The sequence below is a fragment of the Nerophis lumbriciformis genome, linkage group LG22 (genome assembly GCF_033978685.3).
Source record: "Nerophis lumbriciformis linkage group LG22, RoL_Nlum_v2.1, whole genome shotgun sequence".
NCBI lineage: Eukaryota > Metazoa > Chordata > Actinopteri > Syngnathiformes > Syngnathidae > Nerophis > Nerophis lumbriciformis.
This window is the reverse complement of record NC_084569.2, coordinates 29,669,047-29,688,557: the sequence shown is the minus strand read 5'-3', so window position 1 is coordinate 29,688,557 and position 19,511 is coordinate 29,669,047. Positions and strand designations below refer to the sequence as shown.

The window sequence follows — 19,511 nt, the reverse complement described above, 5'->3', positions numbered from 1 at the left end:
TTAGACGTGCATGTCTTTCTTTGAACATGTTGCCTCCCTCCTGGCACTTTAAGTGATGGTTACATAACAAACAAGTTGAAAGCTGGGAGGTTACGCAATGGCTGGGCACTGTGTGCAGTCATCCACCAGTGCGTGCCCTTTAGTTGTAGCGGACTCCAAGAAAGAACCACGTGCTTTTAAATATTAACTGTGAAAATGGGGAGTCGGTGTAGGGTGTTGCATAACGAACAGCTCTGCCCCTTGAACTTCAACCTGTGATACGTTCGGCTCATAGCCATATTTGTGTGGAAAGGCAATGCTTTGATACGTGGGTGTATCTCCCAGCGTCATCACAAAACACCATTTGCTTACAAGTTTGGTTATGTCAGAAAGTACAAATCTATTTAAAGTACTTTTATTTCTATGTTGATATTGTCTTCATTATCTAAAAAAGGACAAAGTCCAGTAAGATTTAGACAAATCTGAAGTTTGGGGCTTTGGCCTTTTGACCACATGCAAACTGAAAATGGTCTCTAAAAGGCTTCCATCAAAGTAAATGCACCTTAAATATGTTTTCCCCTTCACGTCTGCTGCACTCATCTGGGATTAAGCACATTTATGCAGCCCAACTTTTCTTAATACGACACTGCTATTCAAACGACTTTGCACTTATTTAAAAATCTTTACTTTTCTTTCTATTATTGCGTTGGTATTTATGGTGGTAACCATTACTAACTGGTGTAAATAATTATTGAGTTGATAATAAACTGGTAACTCAGTTTTCTTTATTAACCCATTCCAATGATTCAGACAAAAAACAAAGCAATTTTTACCCATTTGAAACGAGGTGAATCCAACTGAACCAGTGTGCCCATTACGTCGATCGCGAGCTGCCGGTCGATGGCGGAGGGTGTGTCAGTCGATCGCCAGCCAGGCATTAAAAAAAATTTGCGATCGTCAATCTTCACTATGACGTCACTTGATTGACATTCTCTTGTGAGATGACGCTGGCTGCTGCCAGATCATTATTAAGACTTATTATTGGGACGGCGTGGCGCGGTTGGGAGAGTGGCCGTGCCAGCAACCTGAGGGTTCCTGGTTTGATCCCCAGCTTCTACCAACCGAGTCACGTCCGTTGTGTCCTTGAGCAAGACACTTCACCCTTGCTCCTGATTGATCGTGGTTAGCACCTTGCATGGCAGCTCTCACCATCAGTGTGTGAAAGTGTGTGTGAATGGGTGAATGTGGAAATAGTGTCAAAGTGCTTTGAGTACCTTGAAGGTAAAAACGCGCTATACAAGTACAACCCATTTACCATTTACCATATTAAGAAAAACTGACCAACAGGAAGGCGAGAAACACTTTTTATTTCAACACTCTCGCGCCGTACCTGTCGTCAAAACTCTAAAGACCGACTTTCCAATCTTCACAATAAAGCAGTGGTTATTAACCTGGGTTCGATCGAACCCTAGGGGTTCGGTGAGTCGGCTTAAGGGGTTCGGCGGAGGTCAAAACACACCCGACTCATCGTGTAAATACAAACTTTCCCCTATCGGCGTATTACGAATACGGCAACAGCTGACTGATTTGCAGGTGTGTAATTTGTTGTGAGTTTATGCACTGTGTTGGTTTTGTTGTTTGAACAAGGTGATGTTCATGCACGGTTCATTTTATGCACCAGTAAAAAAAACATGGTAACACTTTAGTATGGGGAACATATTCACCATTAATTAGTTGCTTATTAACATGCAAATTAGTAACATATTGGCTCTTAACTAGTCATTATTAAGTACTTATTAATGCCTTATTCGGCATGGCCTTATTATAACCCTAACCCTGACCCTAACCAAATAACTCTAAATTAAGTCTCTATTACTTAGAATATGTTCCCCATACTAAAGTGTTACCAAAAACATATAACTTTGTCTTGAATTTGAAAAAAAAACAATATTTCATTTTTTACTAAAGAAGGGTTCGGTGAATGCGCACATGAAACTGGTGGGGTTCGGTACCTCCAACAAGGTAAAGAACCACTGCAATAAAGCCTGCGCTAACAAAATAAGAGTCTCAGAAAGCTGGCGCACACAAGCTAGCAAGCTACGGAGTTTTCCGCCAATGTATTTCTTGTAATGTGTATAAAAAGGAGTATGGAAGCTGGACAAATAAGATGGCAACAACCAACCACTTTCATGTGGTATTGGACTTCTGTCCAATACCACATGCAAGTGGAGTTTGGTTAGGTTCGGAGTTTGCCGACAATGTATTTCTTGTAAAGTGTATATAAAGGAGTACGGAAGCTGGACAAATAAGATGCCAAAAACCAACCACTTTCATGTGGTATTGGACAGAAAGGAGGACTTTTTTTCTCCTCCATTTGAAAATGTGGACGTTATCATCACTACTGTCTGATTCCAATCAATGCAAGTCATCAGAATCAGGTAATACACCAACTTATATTCTTGTCTTCATGAAAGAAAAGAATCTATATGTGTTACACATGCTTGTATTATCATTAAAGGGGAACATTATCACCAGACCTATGTAAGCGTCAATATATACCTTGATGTTGCAGAAAAAAGACCATATATTTTTTAACCGATTTCCGAACTCTAAATGGGTGAATTTTGGCAAATTAAACGCCTTTTTTATTATTCGCTCTCGGAGCGATGACGTCACAATGTGACGTCACATCGGGAAGCAATCCGCCATTTTCTCACTTTCGTCGCTGTGTTGTCGGAGGGTGTAACAACACGAACAGGGACGGATTCAAGTTGCACCAGTGGCCCAAAGATGCGAAAGTGGCAAGAAATTGGACGGAATTTGTTCAAAATACGAGGGTGTGGGGAAAGCCGACGAAATGGTCAGTCGTTTGTTCCGCACACTTTACCGACGAAAGCTATGCTACGACAGAGATGGCAAGAATGTGTGGATATCCTGCGACACTCAAAGCAGATGCATTTCCAACGATAAAGTCAAAGAAATCTGCCGCCAGACCCCCATTGAATCTGCCGGAGAGTGTGAGCTATTCAGGGACAAAGGACCTCGGTAGCACGGCAAGCAATGGCGGCAGTTTGTTCCCGCAGACGAGCGAGCTAAACCCCCTGGATGTCTTGGCTCACACCGTCCCTTACGCCACCGAAGATGATCAAGAGAAGAATATCGACCCTAGCTTCCCTGGCCTGCTGACATCAACTCCAAAACTGGACAGATCAGCTTTCAGGAAAAGAGAGCGGATGAGGCTGTCTACAGAATATATTAATTGATGAAAACTTTATTCATTACTCGCGGTTTTACGTAAATTATTATACATAAACTGTGTTTACCAATAATTTAGCTTAAAAACATTTATTTTTTTCAATCATTCGAGTACATTCGGGTAGTCTTGTATAATGCAGTATTTTGTGTCTATTTAGGTATGGTTAACCTGAGTGCTGAAATCGTGGAAAAATATATGTTCTTAGCGCGCCTGAAATGGGCTGTCTGCACTGTCAAAGTGCATGTTGTTGCCAAATGTATTTCATATGCTGTAAACCTAGTTCATAGTTGTTAGTAATTATCTTATCAGACAGTGTTAAGCCGCTGAAATCCGACTCTTGCTGTTCTATCCGCCATGTTTGTTTGTATTGGCATCACTGTGTGACGTCACAGGAAAATGGACGGGTGTATATAACGATGGTTAAAATCAGGCACTTTGAAGCTTTTTTTAGGGATATTGCGTGATGGGTAATATTTTGAAAAAAACTTCGAAAAATAAAATAAGCCACTGGGAACTGATTTTTAATGGTTTTAACCCTTCTGAAATTGTGATAATGTTCCCCTTTAAACACATTTAACTTGTTAACAAAAACCTCCTCTTTCATAAATAAATATATTATATAATGAATGAGGTAGATCCCCTCCACTTGGTCAATTGAAAAGTAGCTCGCCTGCAGAAAAAGTGTGGGCACCCCTTAACTAAGCTGTTCCAGACACCTAAAATTATCAAAACAAAATGTTCTTAAGAATAATAATGTGAATTATTGTACTTTGCTACAACTTATGTGCCGGATCACGGCACATTGTTAAAGAATCTCTGGTCCCATGACGGATTATTTTGCAGCATGGAGGCTGAGTCATGAATTCGTGGAACTGTTTTTTTCGGGGCACTCACTTCTGCAGAATGATATGCGCAATGTTTGCATTTCCGTTAAACGAATCATAGGAAAGTGGGCCTGACTGACAAACACGCGGCAACCTGCCTAAAGAAATGTCAGCAGTTGGAGAGTTAAGTCAAGGTCCAACCACATCACAAAATGCAACGTCAGTGGGAGACCGATAAATTACGCTAGATTGACCACGTCAAACTTTATCAGGCACCTGAATTGTTCAGTTGTGAAAGTTTCTATTTGCACGGATGGTTATCCTGTTATCTCAGCGTGATAAGCAGTATGAGCGTTATCATGCTAAACTCCATTATCTCTGCTCTTGTTTTTTTTAAAGATATGCCACTCATTTTTCGTGAGCTTGTTTTTGCTGTCAAATGTGAGTCATTGTCAATTTAAAGACAGTATAAATCATTGATATCATCACTGTCATCGGTTTTGTTAAAAACTGTTGTTTCACAGTGCAATTAAAAAAATGTATGGAGCAAAATTGTTCAAACACTTCAATTTTGTACCATTCAAGATACTTTTCAAACATACCATTTATTGTGTTATACAGAGTGTTTGTGACATCACTTATGAAAGTCAAAAGGAAAGCTTTCTTTTGTGCATACATGCTGACTCGGTGTATAATGAATATGTATTGCATTCGAATTGGTAAGCAGCTGTAACAAACCGAAAGCTCTGCACTGATTTCCCAATCTATCCATATTTAAGTGAGGCCAGGAAGTGTACATTCTGTGATCCACCTTTGTGACAAGAAAGACTTCGTTTTGGACTAAACTTTTATTCTGTACTTTAGGATGAGAATTACCCCCCAGCAAATTCTTTTTGAAAAGAGCAGTTTTGAGATGTGCATTTTGTTCCTTAACTGTACCTAAAATTAACCAAACCGTGGCTCTAATACTAAAAGGTACGCACCGAATCATGAGTATACCACTACCCTGTCTTTACTGTACATGACTGGCAACTAGGATTGTACGGTATACCGGTATGAGTAAAGTACCGCGATACTAATGAATCATAATCGGTACTATACCCCCTCTGAAAAGTATCGGTCCCCCTCCCCCCTCCTTTTTTTCCCTTTATCAACAGGCATGACGGCGCACGTCGTGACATTGCTGGTTTTACGAGCAGAGGAGCAAGTTCGGCAGCGCACAAATACGGAGTACTTACAAGCAGACACAGTGTGTAGACAGAAAAGGGAGAATGGACACATTTTGGCTTAAAAACTAATGTTAAATGTGAAGCTATAACACTAAAACGAAGCTCCACAAGAGGTGTTTTAAACATGGCTAGCTAGCTAGCAGCTAACATCCATCCGCAGTCGGCAGTGTTTTAGCTACTTTTTAATCCCTAATCCTCGCCTCCATGGTGACAAATAAAGTACGTTTTTTTACAAGTATCATCACTGCAGGACGAGGAATAGCTAAACATGCTTCACTACACACCGTAGGAGGATAAGATAGCTAACCGCTAACAGGCTGCGCTCTTGAATGTAAACAAATGCCACGGGTGGATCTACACCTGGCATCCATTGTAATGATACCAAGTACAAGAAGAGCCTATCTAGTCCATACTACAATGATTACATCGATATTTTTTATCATCACAAAATAATTTTTTCCTTTTTTTAAAATTCATATTATGTTTATAAACTCAGGAAATATGTCCCTGGACACATGAGGACTTTGAATATGACCAATGTATGATCCTGTAACGACTTGGTATTGGATCGATACCTAAATTTGTTGTATCATCCAAAACTAATGTAAAGTATCAAACAACTGAAGAATAAGTGATTATTACATTTTTTAATAGAAGTGTAGAAAGAACATGTCAAAACAGAAAATAAGCAGATATTAACAGTAAATGAACAAGTAGATTAATCATTTTTTACAGCTTGTCCTTTATAATTTTGACAGAATAATAGAATGATAAATTACACAATATGTTACTGCATATGTCAACAGACTAATTAGGAGCCTTTGTTTGCTTACTTACTAATAAAAGACAAGTATTCTAGTGTGTTCACTATTTTATTTAAAGGGGAACATTATCACCAGACCTATGTAAGCGTCAATATATACCTTGATGTTGCAGAAAAAAGACCATATTTTTTTTTAACCGATTTCCGAACTCTAAATGGGTGAATTTTGGCGAATTAAACGCCTTTCTATTATTCGCTCTCGGAGCGATGACGTCACAACTTCAATCCGCCATTTTCTCAAACACCGAGTCAAATCAGCTCTGTTATTTTCCGTTTTTTCGACTGTTTTCCGTACCTTGGAGACATCATGCCTCGTCGGTGTGTTGTCGGAGGGTGTAACAACGCGAACAGGGATGGATTCAAGTTGCACCAGTGGCCCAAAGATGCGAAAGTGCCAAGAAATTGGACGTTTGTTCCGCACACTTTACCGACGAAAGCTATGCTATGACAGTGATGGCAAAAATGTGTGGATATCCTGCGACACTCAAAGCAGATGCATTTCCAACTGGACTGGACAGATCAGCTTTCAGGAAAAGAGCGCGGATGAGGGTATGTCTACAGAATATATTAATTGATGAAAACTGGGCTGTCTGCACTCTCAAAGTGCATGTTGTTGCCAAATGTATTTCATATGCTGTAAACCTAGTTCATAGTTGTTAGTTTCCTTTAATGCCAAACAAACACATACCAATCGTTGGTTAGAAGGCGATCGTCAAATTCGTCCTCGCTTTCTCCCGTGTTGCTGGCTGTCGTGTTGTTTTCGTCGGTTTCGCTTGCATACGGTTCAAACCGATATGGCTCAATAGCTTCAGTTTCGTTTTCGCTACCTGCCTCCACACTACAACCATCCGTTTCAATACATGCGTAATCTGTTGAATCGCTTAAGCCGCTGAAATCCGAGTCTGAATCCGAGCTAATGTTGCTATACCTTGCTGTTCTATGCGCCATGTTTGTTTGTATTGGCATCACTGTGTGACGTCACAGGAAAATGGACGGGTGTATATAACGATGGTTAAAATCAGGCACTTTGAAGCTTTTTTTAGGGATATTGCGTGATGGGTAAAATTTTGAAAAAAACTTCGAAAAATAAAATAAGCCACTGGGAACTGATTTTTAATGGTTTTAACCCTTCTGAAATTGTGATAATGTTCCCCTTTAAGGACTAAATTGTTATTCGATTGCGCAATAAGAAACATGTTTAATGTACCGTAAGATTTTTTGTTAAAATAAAGGCAATAATGCCATTTTTTGTAGTTGGATTTATTTAGAAAAGTATCGAAATACATTTTGGTACTCGTACCAAAATATTGGTATTGAGACAACCCTTGTGGGCTCATTACATGTGTAAGATGGACTTGGACTTAATCACTTGGGACTCGACTGAGACCCACAGCAAAATGACTTGTGAACATCTCTGGTTCCCGTGACTCACCTGGAGTTCCACTCTGTGTGCTTGGTGGGAGGTAGCAATCCATAACTCGGCGCGATGGCGTAAGAGAGTAAAGGACTGGCCACCGAGAACAGTAGCTGGAAACTGACAAAGCTTCCGGCAACCACGGTCAACTCTCTCATCTCCATCCCTCACCTAAAGACGACAGAGGAGAGGGTCGGTTAAGGAAGGTGGTTCTTCCTAAAGACAGCAAGCACAAGGTTAATTTTATCTTCGAGGAAGAGCTGAACGGACCAAATTGAATCCAAACACAAGGAACCATAACATAAGTCCTTTGAGGCAGTTCTGAGAAACTGAGGTGGAAGACAAACCGCAAAGAACAAGTGATGACCAATCAGTATGTGAGAAATAGCAGGGTAGTTTTAGGGGTTCTGGATAATAAAGTGTATAGACTTTAGCTTAGTTAGTTAAGAGTAGGAGGTGGTAATCTTTGGGCACCTTACGATTCAGGAGCTACAATTCGATTAAAAGTCGATTATTGATGCATCTTTAATTTACGTATATTGATGCAGTTTTACATTTCTTTTCGTTTCACTGAATAAGCGTTTGCAATTTAAAAAAAATAGTGCATTTGTAGTAAGAAACAGTTAAATTAATTAACACATTCATTCAATTAATGGAAATGTGTGCAAAACTGCCCTAAAATAAATGAAATTGGTTGGATCACTTGGTGAGGTGGCTCGCTGCAGTTAGACAAATGTTAAAACTGTCTGCATTACTTTATTTACAAAAAAATACATTGATGATCAATTTTATTATCCTCAATGTCCAAATTGCGATGCATCTAAAAATCTATTTATTTCCCCCACCTCCAGTTAAGAGTGTTAAAATCTTACTTCAAACTAGTGAAGTAACTATTTCTTCAATCCATTACATTTGTTATTTTTCTGTAGGTAAAAATAGCAAAAGTGAGTAGACATTAGGGATGTCCCGATTCGATATTTGGATCGGATCGGCCGCCGATATTTGCCAAAAAATGCGTATCGGCAAGGCATGGGAAAATGCCGATCCAGATCCAGTTTTTAAAAAAAACTCCGGTCCGTGTTTCCAACGCACCGATTTAAATAATACATTCCACTTTTCTGCTGCTCCCTATTTTCTGTTCCGCATTTTCCAGCACACCTTCAACACATCCACAGGTCTGTGGATTCTCACTCAGTTGCTTTTAGCTGCTGGCATTACACGACAGGCTCTTCCCACTCTTTCCTGTGTCTCCTTCTCACAGACAGCAAGGGCACCTTCTTACACACGTCACATACTGTCATGTCATACGTCACATACGTATACGTCCTCCTTGAGCAGAGAGGGAGCAGCATGGCTAACATTAGCTGTGATGCTAGCGCACGGCAAATCTATGCCACGCACAAAATCAAATAAAAAAATAAGCGCATAATTTGACACACGGACACGACAGAGAAAACAGTTTTCGTCATCATTGTTCAAATATTGTAACGTCTGTCGAGACGCTTATCTCCATTCGGTGCCACACGTCCACACCATCAAAATGCCGAGGCAAACATTTCCAGATCAACACCGTATGAAAAAAATAGTGATTTATTTTAGTTGTGATTTCCCTCTCTGCATGAAAGTTTAAAAGTAGCATATATTAATGCAGTATGAAGAAGAATGTTTTAATGTAGACACATAGAATCATCATACTGCTGTGATTATATGCATCAAGTGTTCATTCAAGGTTAAGGCAAAATATCCACATATATATTGTGTATCGCCATATGGCCTTAAAATATCGCAATATTAAAAAAAGGCCATATCGCCCAGCCCTAGTTCAATGATGCCATTTCTGTTTGTCATGTATAATTTTGTCTATTTTGTGTTTATCCTTGAATAAACAGGTCAGTTTCTTGTTACCAACCATTGTGTATTATTCAAACTCCCCTAATTCAGCTGGCTAGTTGTTATCAAGAGTACTAAAACCCTTTTCAACATGATTCTGACAACTAAGTAGGCTAAATAACTTTAAACTTTAATACATGCTCGGATAGGCCAGTATCGGTCAGTATCGGTATCGGTATCGGATCGGAAGTACAAAAACAATATCGGTATCGGATCGGAAGTGCAAAAACCTGGATCGGGACATCCCTAGTAGACATCACATATTATTGTCATTCTCAGTACTACATATTGTGGGAAATTACAGATACACAGATATGGACAGTCCATAATTATATTTTAATGGAAAAAAATAGGATGTAAACAAAAAAAAAAATCCACATTACATTAACGGTTCTAAATTAATTTCTTCTCAATTGACTGAAAGAAAGATTATTCTTCAAACACACAACCTTCAGAGAAAGAGACTACTGATCATTGTATACTTTATATAACCATCTGTCACCTTTGCGCCCCACTATCTCACCTCGTTGTGTAAGGATGATTCTGAGAAAGGTCAGGAAACATTGTGGAATTACAGAAGAGGACCTTGTAACTGTATATTTTCTCTCTGGGATTTGGAACCGAAGTCACAAAGAAAACCATGGGTTGACAACCCTGTGCAGTAGAGGACTGAGTTACTGCTGTGGTCGCAAGGTCGCTCTGCTCAAGAAGGCACATGTTCTGGCTGAAATGTGAGGAGTGCACTCAGTTTTGCGAGGTACGGTGAACTTGTCAGAGGTTAACCAGTATTTAAAAACAGTTTTTCACAATCTTAAAAAGGTTCCACTGTAATATATACATTATGCATAAATGTTTTTAATAACATAATGAGCTTTCGTGGCCATATTTCCTAATGTTTAAGGCCTGCACATAACATACTTTTGCCTTCCACGTAAACAGTATACAACGGCTCAGACTGTAATCTAATCTAACTTGTTTATGTCCATGAACATGTCCATGCAGACGCTGTTCTAAGCCCCCTGGTCTTGCAAGGTCAGGATGGCTGATCTCTTTCAGTTGAAAACATTGTTTGGGAGTTTCGTCCGGATAATCCGATTTTTCACCTCGGAATAAAGTTGGTCGTACCAAGTTTAAAAAAACGCCATAACCAAGTGTTGTAAGAGTTTTGTAGAAGGCTTTCCATTTACCAGCAATACCTTGACCCGTGTGCGTCAGGACTCTGACCTGATCAATTGTGATTAAACCAGGCAGCCACTTTATGTAAGCTATGTAAAACCGCTCAAATCAGAAAGCTCATGATTAGGGTTGTGAAAGGCATAGAGTCTGTGTGGCAAATCACATCAAGTATGCATACTGTATGTATCAACAGAATGTTTTTTAAGCCAAGGTCAACAACCAACCAGCACAAACTTGTTGTTTGGGAATGCTACTGAACTGTGACAAGACAGTGTGAATGTATGTTGATTAATAAATAAATAAATAAGCAAGCACGCACAAGTATACATACATACATCCATTTTCTACCGCTTATTCCCTTTTGGGGTCGCGGGGGGCGCTGGAGCCTATCTCAGCTACAACACACACACACACACACACACACACACACACACACACACACACACACAAATATATGGACATACACGTTATACACACGCACATAAATATGTACAGTACATGTATTATTATATATACTCAAAATATATACACACACACAACAGGGATGTGCCGATCAATAGGCCGCCGATCGGTATCGGACGATTTTCGTGAAAAAGTATGTCTTTATATGTTTGAAACACTGATTGACACTATTTTTGGTCCCACGACTGACAAGCAGCTAATAATGTGCCTCCACACACAATCACCTTCGTAACGACAAATAATCTGCATTTTCTAGTTTCTTAAAGGGTAACGACAATTTTTTGGGTGGGAGGATTTTGCCTATGTAAGATAAGACGTCTTTCTTCTTTAATGTATTCTAACTTGTAATATACGGCAGAACGCGGCGACTAGCAATTTAGCTCATGGGAGTAATCTATTGCGGCCATAAAGCCCTCTGAAAAAACATCCAAAAAACCACCATCAATACTGCATTTACATGTCGTGATCTGAATATTAAAGAATTAGCGATATTGTTATTGTTAACACAGAGGAACTACTTTTAGCTGCCCTGTGTTCACAAAGAGGTAACTGGCTTATGCTGCTATTGACATATTGAGCCGGTGAGCTGCTGCATCGCCTCTGAGTTGGCAAAGTTAATTCTAGATTATAAATCATGCCCCTCACTTGTTAGGAGAAGGTCGTGGCCATAAATTGAGAGTTTGGTCAACTTTGACATTCAACTTATACTTTTTTTTTTTTAACCTGCCCAATCTCATTACCTCTATCATTAGTTGGCTTTTTCTAGCATTTATTTACTCGTGAAAATGCATTTAAAAGAAAACAAAAAAAACAAAAAAAACTTTTGTGTGCTTGTATAATGTATGAGTGATAGGCAAATTGCAGTTCCCCTTTAAGTACCGTTATCACCGGAGGACAAGGCTAAACATATGACACACGGAAAGCTAGCCAGGAGCAGACAAGCTAATAGCTAAGATCGCTTGACACAACAAACACCAAGAAAGCTTAGTAAAGTTTAAGAAGTATAGATGGAAACAAATTGCAGCTATTAACAGGAAATTAACAAAATAAGAGTCCAGAGAGAGAATGATATAATAACTGTTGATGTGTCAGGATTGTCGCAGTCAGTCCACGACACGTAAGAGGATAGCAAGGGTAATTTCAGTATATCATTTATATTAAATGTTTTTATTTTTCTCAATATGATTTATGTTGTTTTTATTCATGTTTAAAAATTCAGGTAACATTTTTGAGGTAGAGACTTTGAGGGCAAAAACCAAAGGATTTCAAAAAGTAGTAGACAATTGTTTTTGCTTTTGTTAAGTTATTGTGTACTACTGACTTGAACTTGTTGAAATATTGTGATGATATTGTTAAACTGCCAATAGCACTCACCATAAATAAATGGACAAATGTACAGTCCTAGTGGTTAGAGTGTCCGCCCTGAGATCGGTAGGTTGTGAGTTCAAACCCCGGCCGAGTCATACCAAAGACTATAAAAATGGGACCCATTACCTCCCTGCTTGGCACTCAGCATCAAGGGTTGGAATTGGGGGTTAAATCACCAAAAATTATTCCCGGGCGCGCCCACCGCTGCTGCTCACTGCTCCCCTCACCTCCCAGGGGGTGATCAAGGGTGATGGGTCAAATGCAGAGAATAATTTCGTGTGTGTGACAATCATTGGTACTTTAACTTTAATACAGGTGATCGGTATTAATATCGTCCGATCTCGCTCATGGATGATCGGTGTCAGAATCGGTAGCATAAAAAACTGATGGGAAGAAGCCTAATCATGTATACACTTTAAAGCACATGCAACACCGGGGGCCAGATCTGGCCCGTCACATTATTTGATGTGGCCCGCAATTATGCGTCAATAAAGTGCATTATCTTTTATTTTTTTATTTCTATTTTGACAGAACAAAAATATGTACTGCATTGAACTGCATACCTTATAAACTTTAGTAGTATCCAATATTGCAACAAATATTATAGTATATATTTTTTTAAACAACAAATATCTGCTTAACATATTATTTCAAAGTTATTCATCAAATTGTGCACTGTAAAAATGACGATAGATTTTACAGGAAACATTTTTTTTATTACTGTAAATTGAAAAAACTCAATACCCTTATTTTTTTAATGCTAAAATTCTGTGGACTGAGAAAACGTTTTTTTGATCATAAAATCCACTTTTTTTTTTACAGGGTGTTACCCCAAGTACAAAAACAGCACCACATTTTTTAAAATTTGATTTGCCGTAAATTAAAAACATTTTTTTTTTTTTACTGTTTTTCCATTTACAATAATATGTTGTAAAAAAAACAACACACTGTATACTTTACAGTGAAATTCTGGTGACTAAGTTGGCAGGTTTTTTTTTTAACTGTACTGTACCGTATTGTATAGATTTTTCTACAATGTACGTCAAACATATAAAATTCAAATGCATAGGCAAATTCATATATTATTTGTACTGTAAATGAAAAAAACAGTACCACATTTTTTTTCATGGTCAAAACCTAGCAGATAAACTGCCAGAATTAAAAAAAAAAATTCCTTTCATGTTACAGTAAAATTCCGGCGACTATCATACCTTTTCTCGTAAAAAACAGTGGTACCGTTTTTCCATTTAACGTAATATGTTGTAAAAAAAACAACAACTGTACATTTTACAGTAAAACTCCGGCAACCATGATACATTTTTTGTCAAAAAAACAGTGGTACTGTTTTTCCATTTACAGTAATGTTGTAAAAAAAACACTGTATACTTTACAGTGAAATTCTGGTGACTAAGTTGACAGTTTTTTTTAACTGTACTGTACTGTATGGATTTTTCTACAATGTACGTCAAACATATATAAAATTCAAATGCATAGGCAAATTCATATATTATTTGTACTGTAAATGGAAAAACTGTACCACTTTTTTTTTCATGGTAAAAACCTAACAGCTAAACTGCCAGAATTAAAAAAAATGACATTACATGTTACAGTAAAATTTCGGCGACTATCATACCTTCTTTTTCTCGTAAAAAACATTGGTACTGTTTTTCCATTTATCGTAATATGTTGTAAAAAAAACAAAACGGTACATTTTACAGTAAAACTCCGGCAACCATGATACCTTTTTTTGTCAAAAAAACAGTGGTACTGTTTTTCCATTTACAGTAATGTTGTAAAAAAAAACACTCTATACTTTACAGTGAAATTCTGGTGACTAAGTTGGCAGGTTTTTTTTAACTGTACTGTACAGATTTTTCTACAATGTACGTCAAACATATATAAAATTCAAATGCATAGGCAAATTCATATATTATTCGTACTGTAAATGGAAAAACTGTACCACATTTTTTTTCATGGTAAAAACCTAACAGCTAAACTGCCAGAATTAAAAAAAATGACATTACATGTTACAGTAAAATTTCGGCGACTATCATACCTTCTTTTTCTCGTAAAAAACATTGGTACTGTTTTTCCATTTATCGTAATATGTTGTAAAAAAAACAAAACTGTACATTTTACAGTAAAACTCCGGCAACCATGATACCTTTTTTTGTCAAAAAAACAGTGGTACTGTTTTTCCATTTACAGTAATGTTGTAAAAAAAAACACTCTATACTTTACAGTGAAATTCTGGTGACTAAGTTGGCAGGTTTTTTTTAACTGTACTGTACAGATTTTTCTACAATGTACGTCAAACATATATAAAATTCAAATGCATAGGCAAATTCATATATTATTCGTACTGTAAATGGAAAAACTGTACCACATTTTTTTTCATGGTAAAAACGTAGCAGCTAAACTGCCAGAATTAAAAAAAAAAAAAATTAATTACATGTTACAGTAAAATTCCGGCGACTATCATACCTTCTTTTTCTCGTAAAAAACAGTGGTACCGTTTTTCCATTTACCGTAATATGTTGTAAAAAAAAAAAAAAATGTACATTTTACAGTAAAACTCCGGCAACCATGATACCTTTTTTGTCAAAAAAACAGTGGTACTGTTTTTCCATTTACAGTAATGTTGTAAAAAAAAAAAAAAAAAAATGTAAATTTTACATAAAAATTTGACCGAGTTGCCAGTTTTTATTACTGTAAAATCTACCGATTTTTATTTTTTTATTTTAGTTTATGTAAAAAAAAATATTTAAAAAATCAAATGCATAAGCAAATACATATTCACTTTTACAAACGGCCCTCAGATTGCGATGTGGCCCTCAATGAAAACAAGTTTGTGACTAAGTCTCTTAGGTTGCAGCACTGGTTTTAGGATTTACGGGTTGTACAGGTATGCAAATGGTGATGTAACAAGCTATTAAGTGAAATATGTTTGATTAGTACTCATTTCTACACCAAAAAGCCGCAACACCATTCATGCAAGACAAGACGCCTACCTCCACCAGGGCTTAAATGACGGTCATCAGCAAAAATCAATAAGTGAAGGCCTGTGTCTGTGGTATTGATGTTTTGTTCCTTTGGGCCGACATCAGCAAGGTGCTCTACTTAAGCCTGAAGCCCTCCTCGTGGAGGGTGTGTTATCTTTAAAAGGGCTGGCGCACCACAAGTGAACCGCGTCCATTCGATCCAATTTCAGCACTTTGATACGAGAGGTAACTTTGATGTTATGCCCAGACAAGACAAGACAAGTGGAGATACATTTGAATTGCAATGTGGACTAGATACAGGTGAAACATGGTTTGATCTGACATCCTCTCAAAAGACAAAAATGAACCCTTTTCAGGTTTTCTGGTAATTACGGTGCCAATTCGGGCGGGAAATCTCAGGATTCCTCATGATACAATATGCTATTAAAAGGCTCACATTATTATATTGGTATGCCGATACTGTGATGGCATTGAAAAAAAAATAAAACTCATAATTTAGATTTGGGTGTTGTGCTTGCAGGACCCCGAGATGCAGAGACAGCAGGAAAAGTGCAGGCAAAATGTATTTACAAACAAAAATGAAGCAATAGTGCAGCAGAGAAGTGCACAGGAAGCATAGGAAAAGCTATGCATGTTTAGGTGTAACGTAGGGTTGTATGGTATACCGGTATTAGTATAGTACCACAATACTAATGAATCATATTCGGTACTATACCGCCTCTAAAAAGTACCTGTTCACCCCCCTCTTTTTTTAACGGGCATGACGGCGTGTCGTCGTCACATTTCTGGTTTTACGAGCAGAGGAGCATGTTCGGCAGCGCACACACACGGAGTACTTACAAGACACAGTGTGTAGACAGAAAGGGGAGAACGGACGCATTTAGGCTTAAAAACTAACGATAAAAGTAACGTTATAACACTGAAACGCCCTCAGGAAGAGGTGCTTTAAGACATGGCCAGCTCGGTAGCGGCTAACGTCCTGCCGCAGTTTGCAGTGTCTTAGCTACTTCTAAATCACTAATCCTTGCCCCCATGGTGACAAATGAAGGCAAGGCAAGGCAACTTTAATTTGTATAGCACTTTTCATACACAAGGCAGACTCAAAGTGCTTCACAGACAACAAAGTGAAATGAAAGAAAATAAAAGCAAAATTAAAATGCACAGACAATAAAAATAAAAACAGTGCTGACGTTAAAAGATTTAGCTGGAAGCTAAGGTGAACATAAATGTTTTCAGTCAAGTTTTAAAAGTAGTTAGAGTTGGGGAAAGTCTGACATCTTCAGGAAGTTTATTCCAGCTATTTGTTGCATAGTGACTGAATGATGCTCTCCCTTGATTTGAGTTTACTCTGGGAACCGCTAACAGATTGGTCTCAGAAGATCTTAGTGATCTAGAGGGCTTATGTAGTGGGAGCAAATCAGTGATATACTTCGGCCCTAGACCATGTAGTGATTTATATGTGAGCAGGAGGATTTTGAAATCAATTCTCTGATGTACAGGGAGTCAATGTAAGGATTTAAGTATTGGTGTAATGTGCTCACATTTTTTGGTCTTTGTTAGAACTCTAGCAGCAGCGTTCTGAACAAGCTGTAGCTGCCTGACAGTTTTTTTGGGAAGACCTGCAAGGAAACCATTACAATAGTCTAGCCTACTGGTAATGAAGGCATGTACAAGTTTTTCTAAGTCTTGAGCTGACATGAGCCCTCTAAGTCTTGTTACATTTTTGAGGTGATAGTAGGCCGATTTTGTTACTGATTTGATGTGACTGTCGAAATGTAAATCAGAATCTAAAATAACCCCAAGATTTCTGGCTTTATTTGAGGTGAAGTACGTTTCTTACAAGTATCATCACTGCAGAACGAGGAATAGCTAAACATGCTTCACTACACACTGTAGGAGGATACAATTACAATTTAACATGAATTGATTAACTTATTCGGGTGTTACCATTTAGTGGTCAATTGTACGGAATATGTACTGTACAGTGCAATCTACTAACAAAAGTTTCAATCAAGCTCACCGGCGTCACCGCTAACAAAAGATAGCGCTCCTCAATGTAAACAAATGCCATGATACCAAGTACAAGAGCGTATCTACACCTAACATTCACTGTAATGATACCAAGTACAGGAGCGTATCTAGTCAATACTACTATAATTACATCGATATTTTTTAGCTACACAAAATCTTTTTTCGTGTTTTGTTTGGTGACAAAATAATAGCATAAATGACACAATATATTACTGCATACGTCAGCAGACTAATTAGGAGTCTTTGTTTGTTTACTACTAAAAGACAAGTTGTCTAGTATGTTCACTATTTTATTTAAGGACAAAATTGCAATAAGAAACATATGTTTAATGTACCGTTAGATTTTTTTGTTAAAATAAAGACAATAATACAAATTTTTGTGGTACCCTTTATTTAGGAAAGTATCGAGATACATTTTGGTACCGGTACCAAAATATTGGTATCAGGACAACCCGAGACAAGCAGGCAACCAAGAAATGGAAACTAAAATAAACAAACACAATAAACTAATAATTGTCATGAGAGATTATGACACATAATTTTAATTTAGTACAAACAGCAACAGTGCAAAAAAAACTGACACCGTTTTAGTGCAACAGGATTTTTTTTTTGGATGCCCAATAGACAGATATTTTAGAAAAAAATCTCACATGTTTTAGGTTGATCACATCTAATAAGTAGAAACATAACCAAAATATTTACCATAATGCACCTGGGGGATAGGTTGATTGGCAACACTAAATTGGCCCTAGTGTGTGAATGTGAGTGTGAATGTTGTCTGTCTATCTGTGTTGGCCCTGTGATGAAGTGGCGACTTGTCCAGGGTGTACCCCGCCTTCCGCCCGAATGCAGCTGAGATAGGCTCCAGCACCCCTGCGACCCTGAACGGGACAAGCGGTAGAAAATGGATGGATGGATGCTTTGATAATGAATTAATGCAGTTTAGATTAATTAGAATGGAGAAAGTTTATCAAATCAATTCAGATGTATTTATAGAATACTTGCCAACCCTCCCGATTTTCCCGGGAGACTCCCGAAGTTCAGTGCCCCTCCCAAAAACTTCCCGGGGTAACAATTCTCCCGAATTTCCCTCGATTTCCACCCGGACAACAATATTGGCACTGCATTTAGCGTCCTCTACAACCTGTCGTCACGTCCACTTTTCCTCCATACAAACAGCGTGGCGGCCCAGTCACATAATATATGCAGCAATTACACACACACAAGTGAATGCAAGGCATACTTGATCAACAGCCATACAGGTCACACTGAGGGTGGCTGTATAAACAACTTTAACACTGTTACAAATATGCGCCACACTGTGAACCCACACCAAACAAGAATGACAAACACATTTCGGGAGAACATCCGCACCTTAACACAACATAAACACAACAGAACTAATACCCAGAACCGCTTGCAGCACTAACTCTTCCGGGACGCTACAATATACACCCCCCCGCTATGACCTCAACCCCATCCCCCCGACCCCCGCCCTCATCTCCCGAATTCGGAGGTCTCAAGGTTGGCAAGTATGATTTATAGTGATTAGTTAAAACATAAGCGACTTTGCTGACAGTAGGCAGCCCCCATTATGTAACGCACAGTGCTTTTATTTTGAAGGCCGAATGTGTGAAGTAATGTGACAATATTTGATGTATCTCATATGTGTGGTAGGACAGACGTGCAATATGGTTAGGGAAGTGAATTATATTTATATAGCGCTTTTGTCTAGTGACTAGGGCTGAAACGACGCGTCGACGTAGTCGACGTCATCGGTTACGTAAATACGTCGAGGACGTTTTTGTTCGTCGACGCGTCGCATATTTACGTCACACTACCGTCATGGCGGAGCGCAAAGCAGACGATGCGAGCGGTGCGAGCGAGGGGAAAAAAGTACGCCAAAAGTCGTCAAAAGTGTGGGAGTATTTCAATAAACGGCCTAAGAAGAAACGCTACTTTTACTCCGCTACTTTTATCTACATTCAGCTCGCTACTCGCTACTAATTTTTATCGATCTGTTAATGCACGCTTTGTTTGTTTTGGTCTGTCAGACA

The 19,511-nt window shown here is 38.4% G+C and overlaps 1 protein-coding gene across 1 annotated transcript in view; it reads right to left on the bottom strand.

Annotated features, from left to right (window-relative positions):
• The window catches only part of tlcd4b (TLC domain containing 4b), a 67,188-nt gene that overhangs the window by 27,169 nt on the left and 20,508 nt on the right, over positions 1-19,511 (bottom strand). Inside the window, exon 2 of the mRNA XM_061973646.1 lies at positions 7,544-7,696. Coding sequence (XP_061829630.1) covers positions 7,544-7,689 — 146 coding nt within the window. The 5' untranslated portion in view covers positions 7,690-7,696. The remainder of the gene's footprint in view (positions 1-7,543; positions 7,697-19,511) is intronic.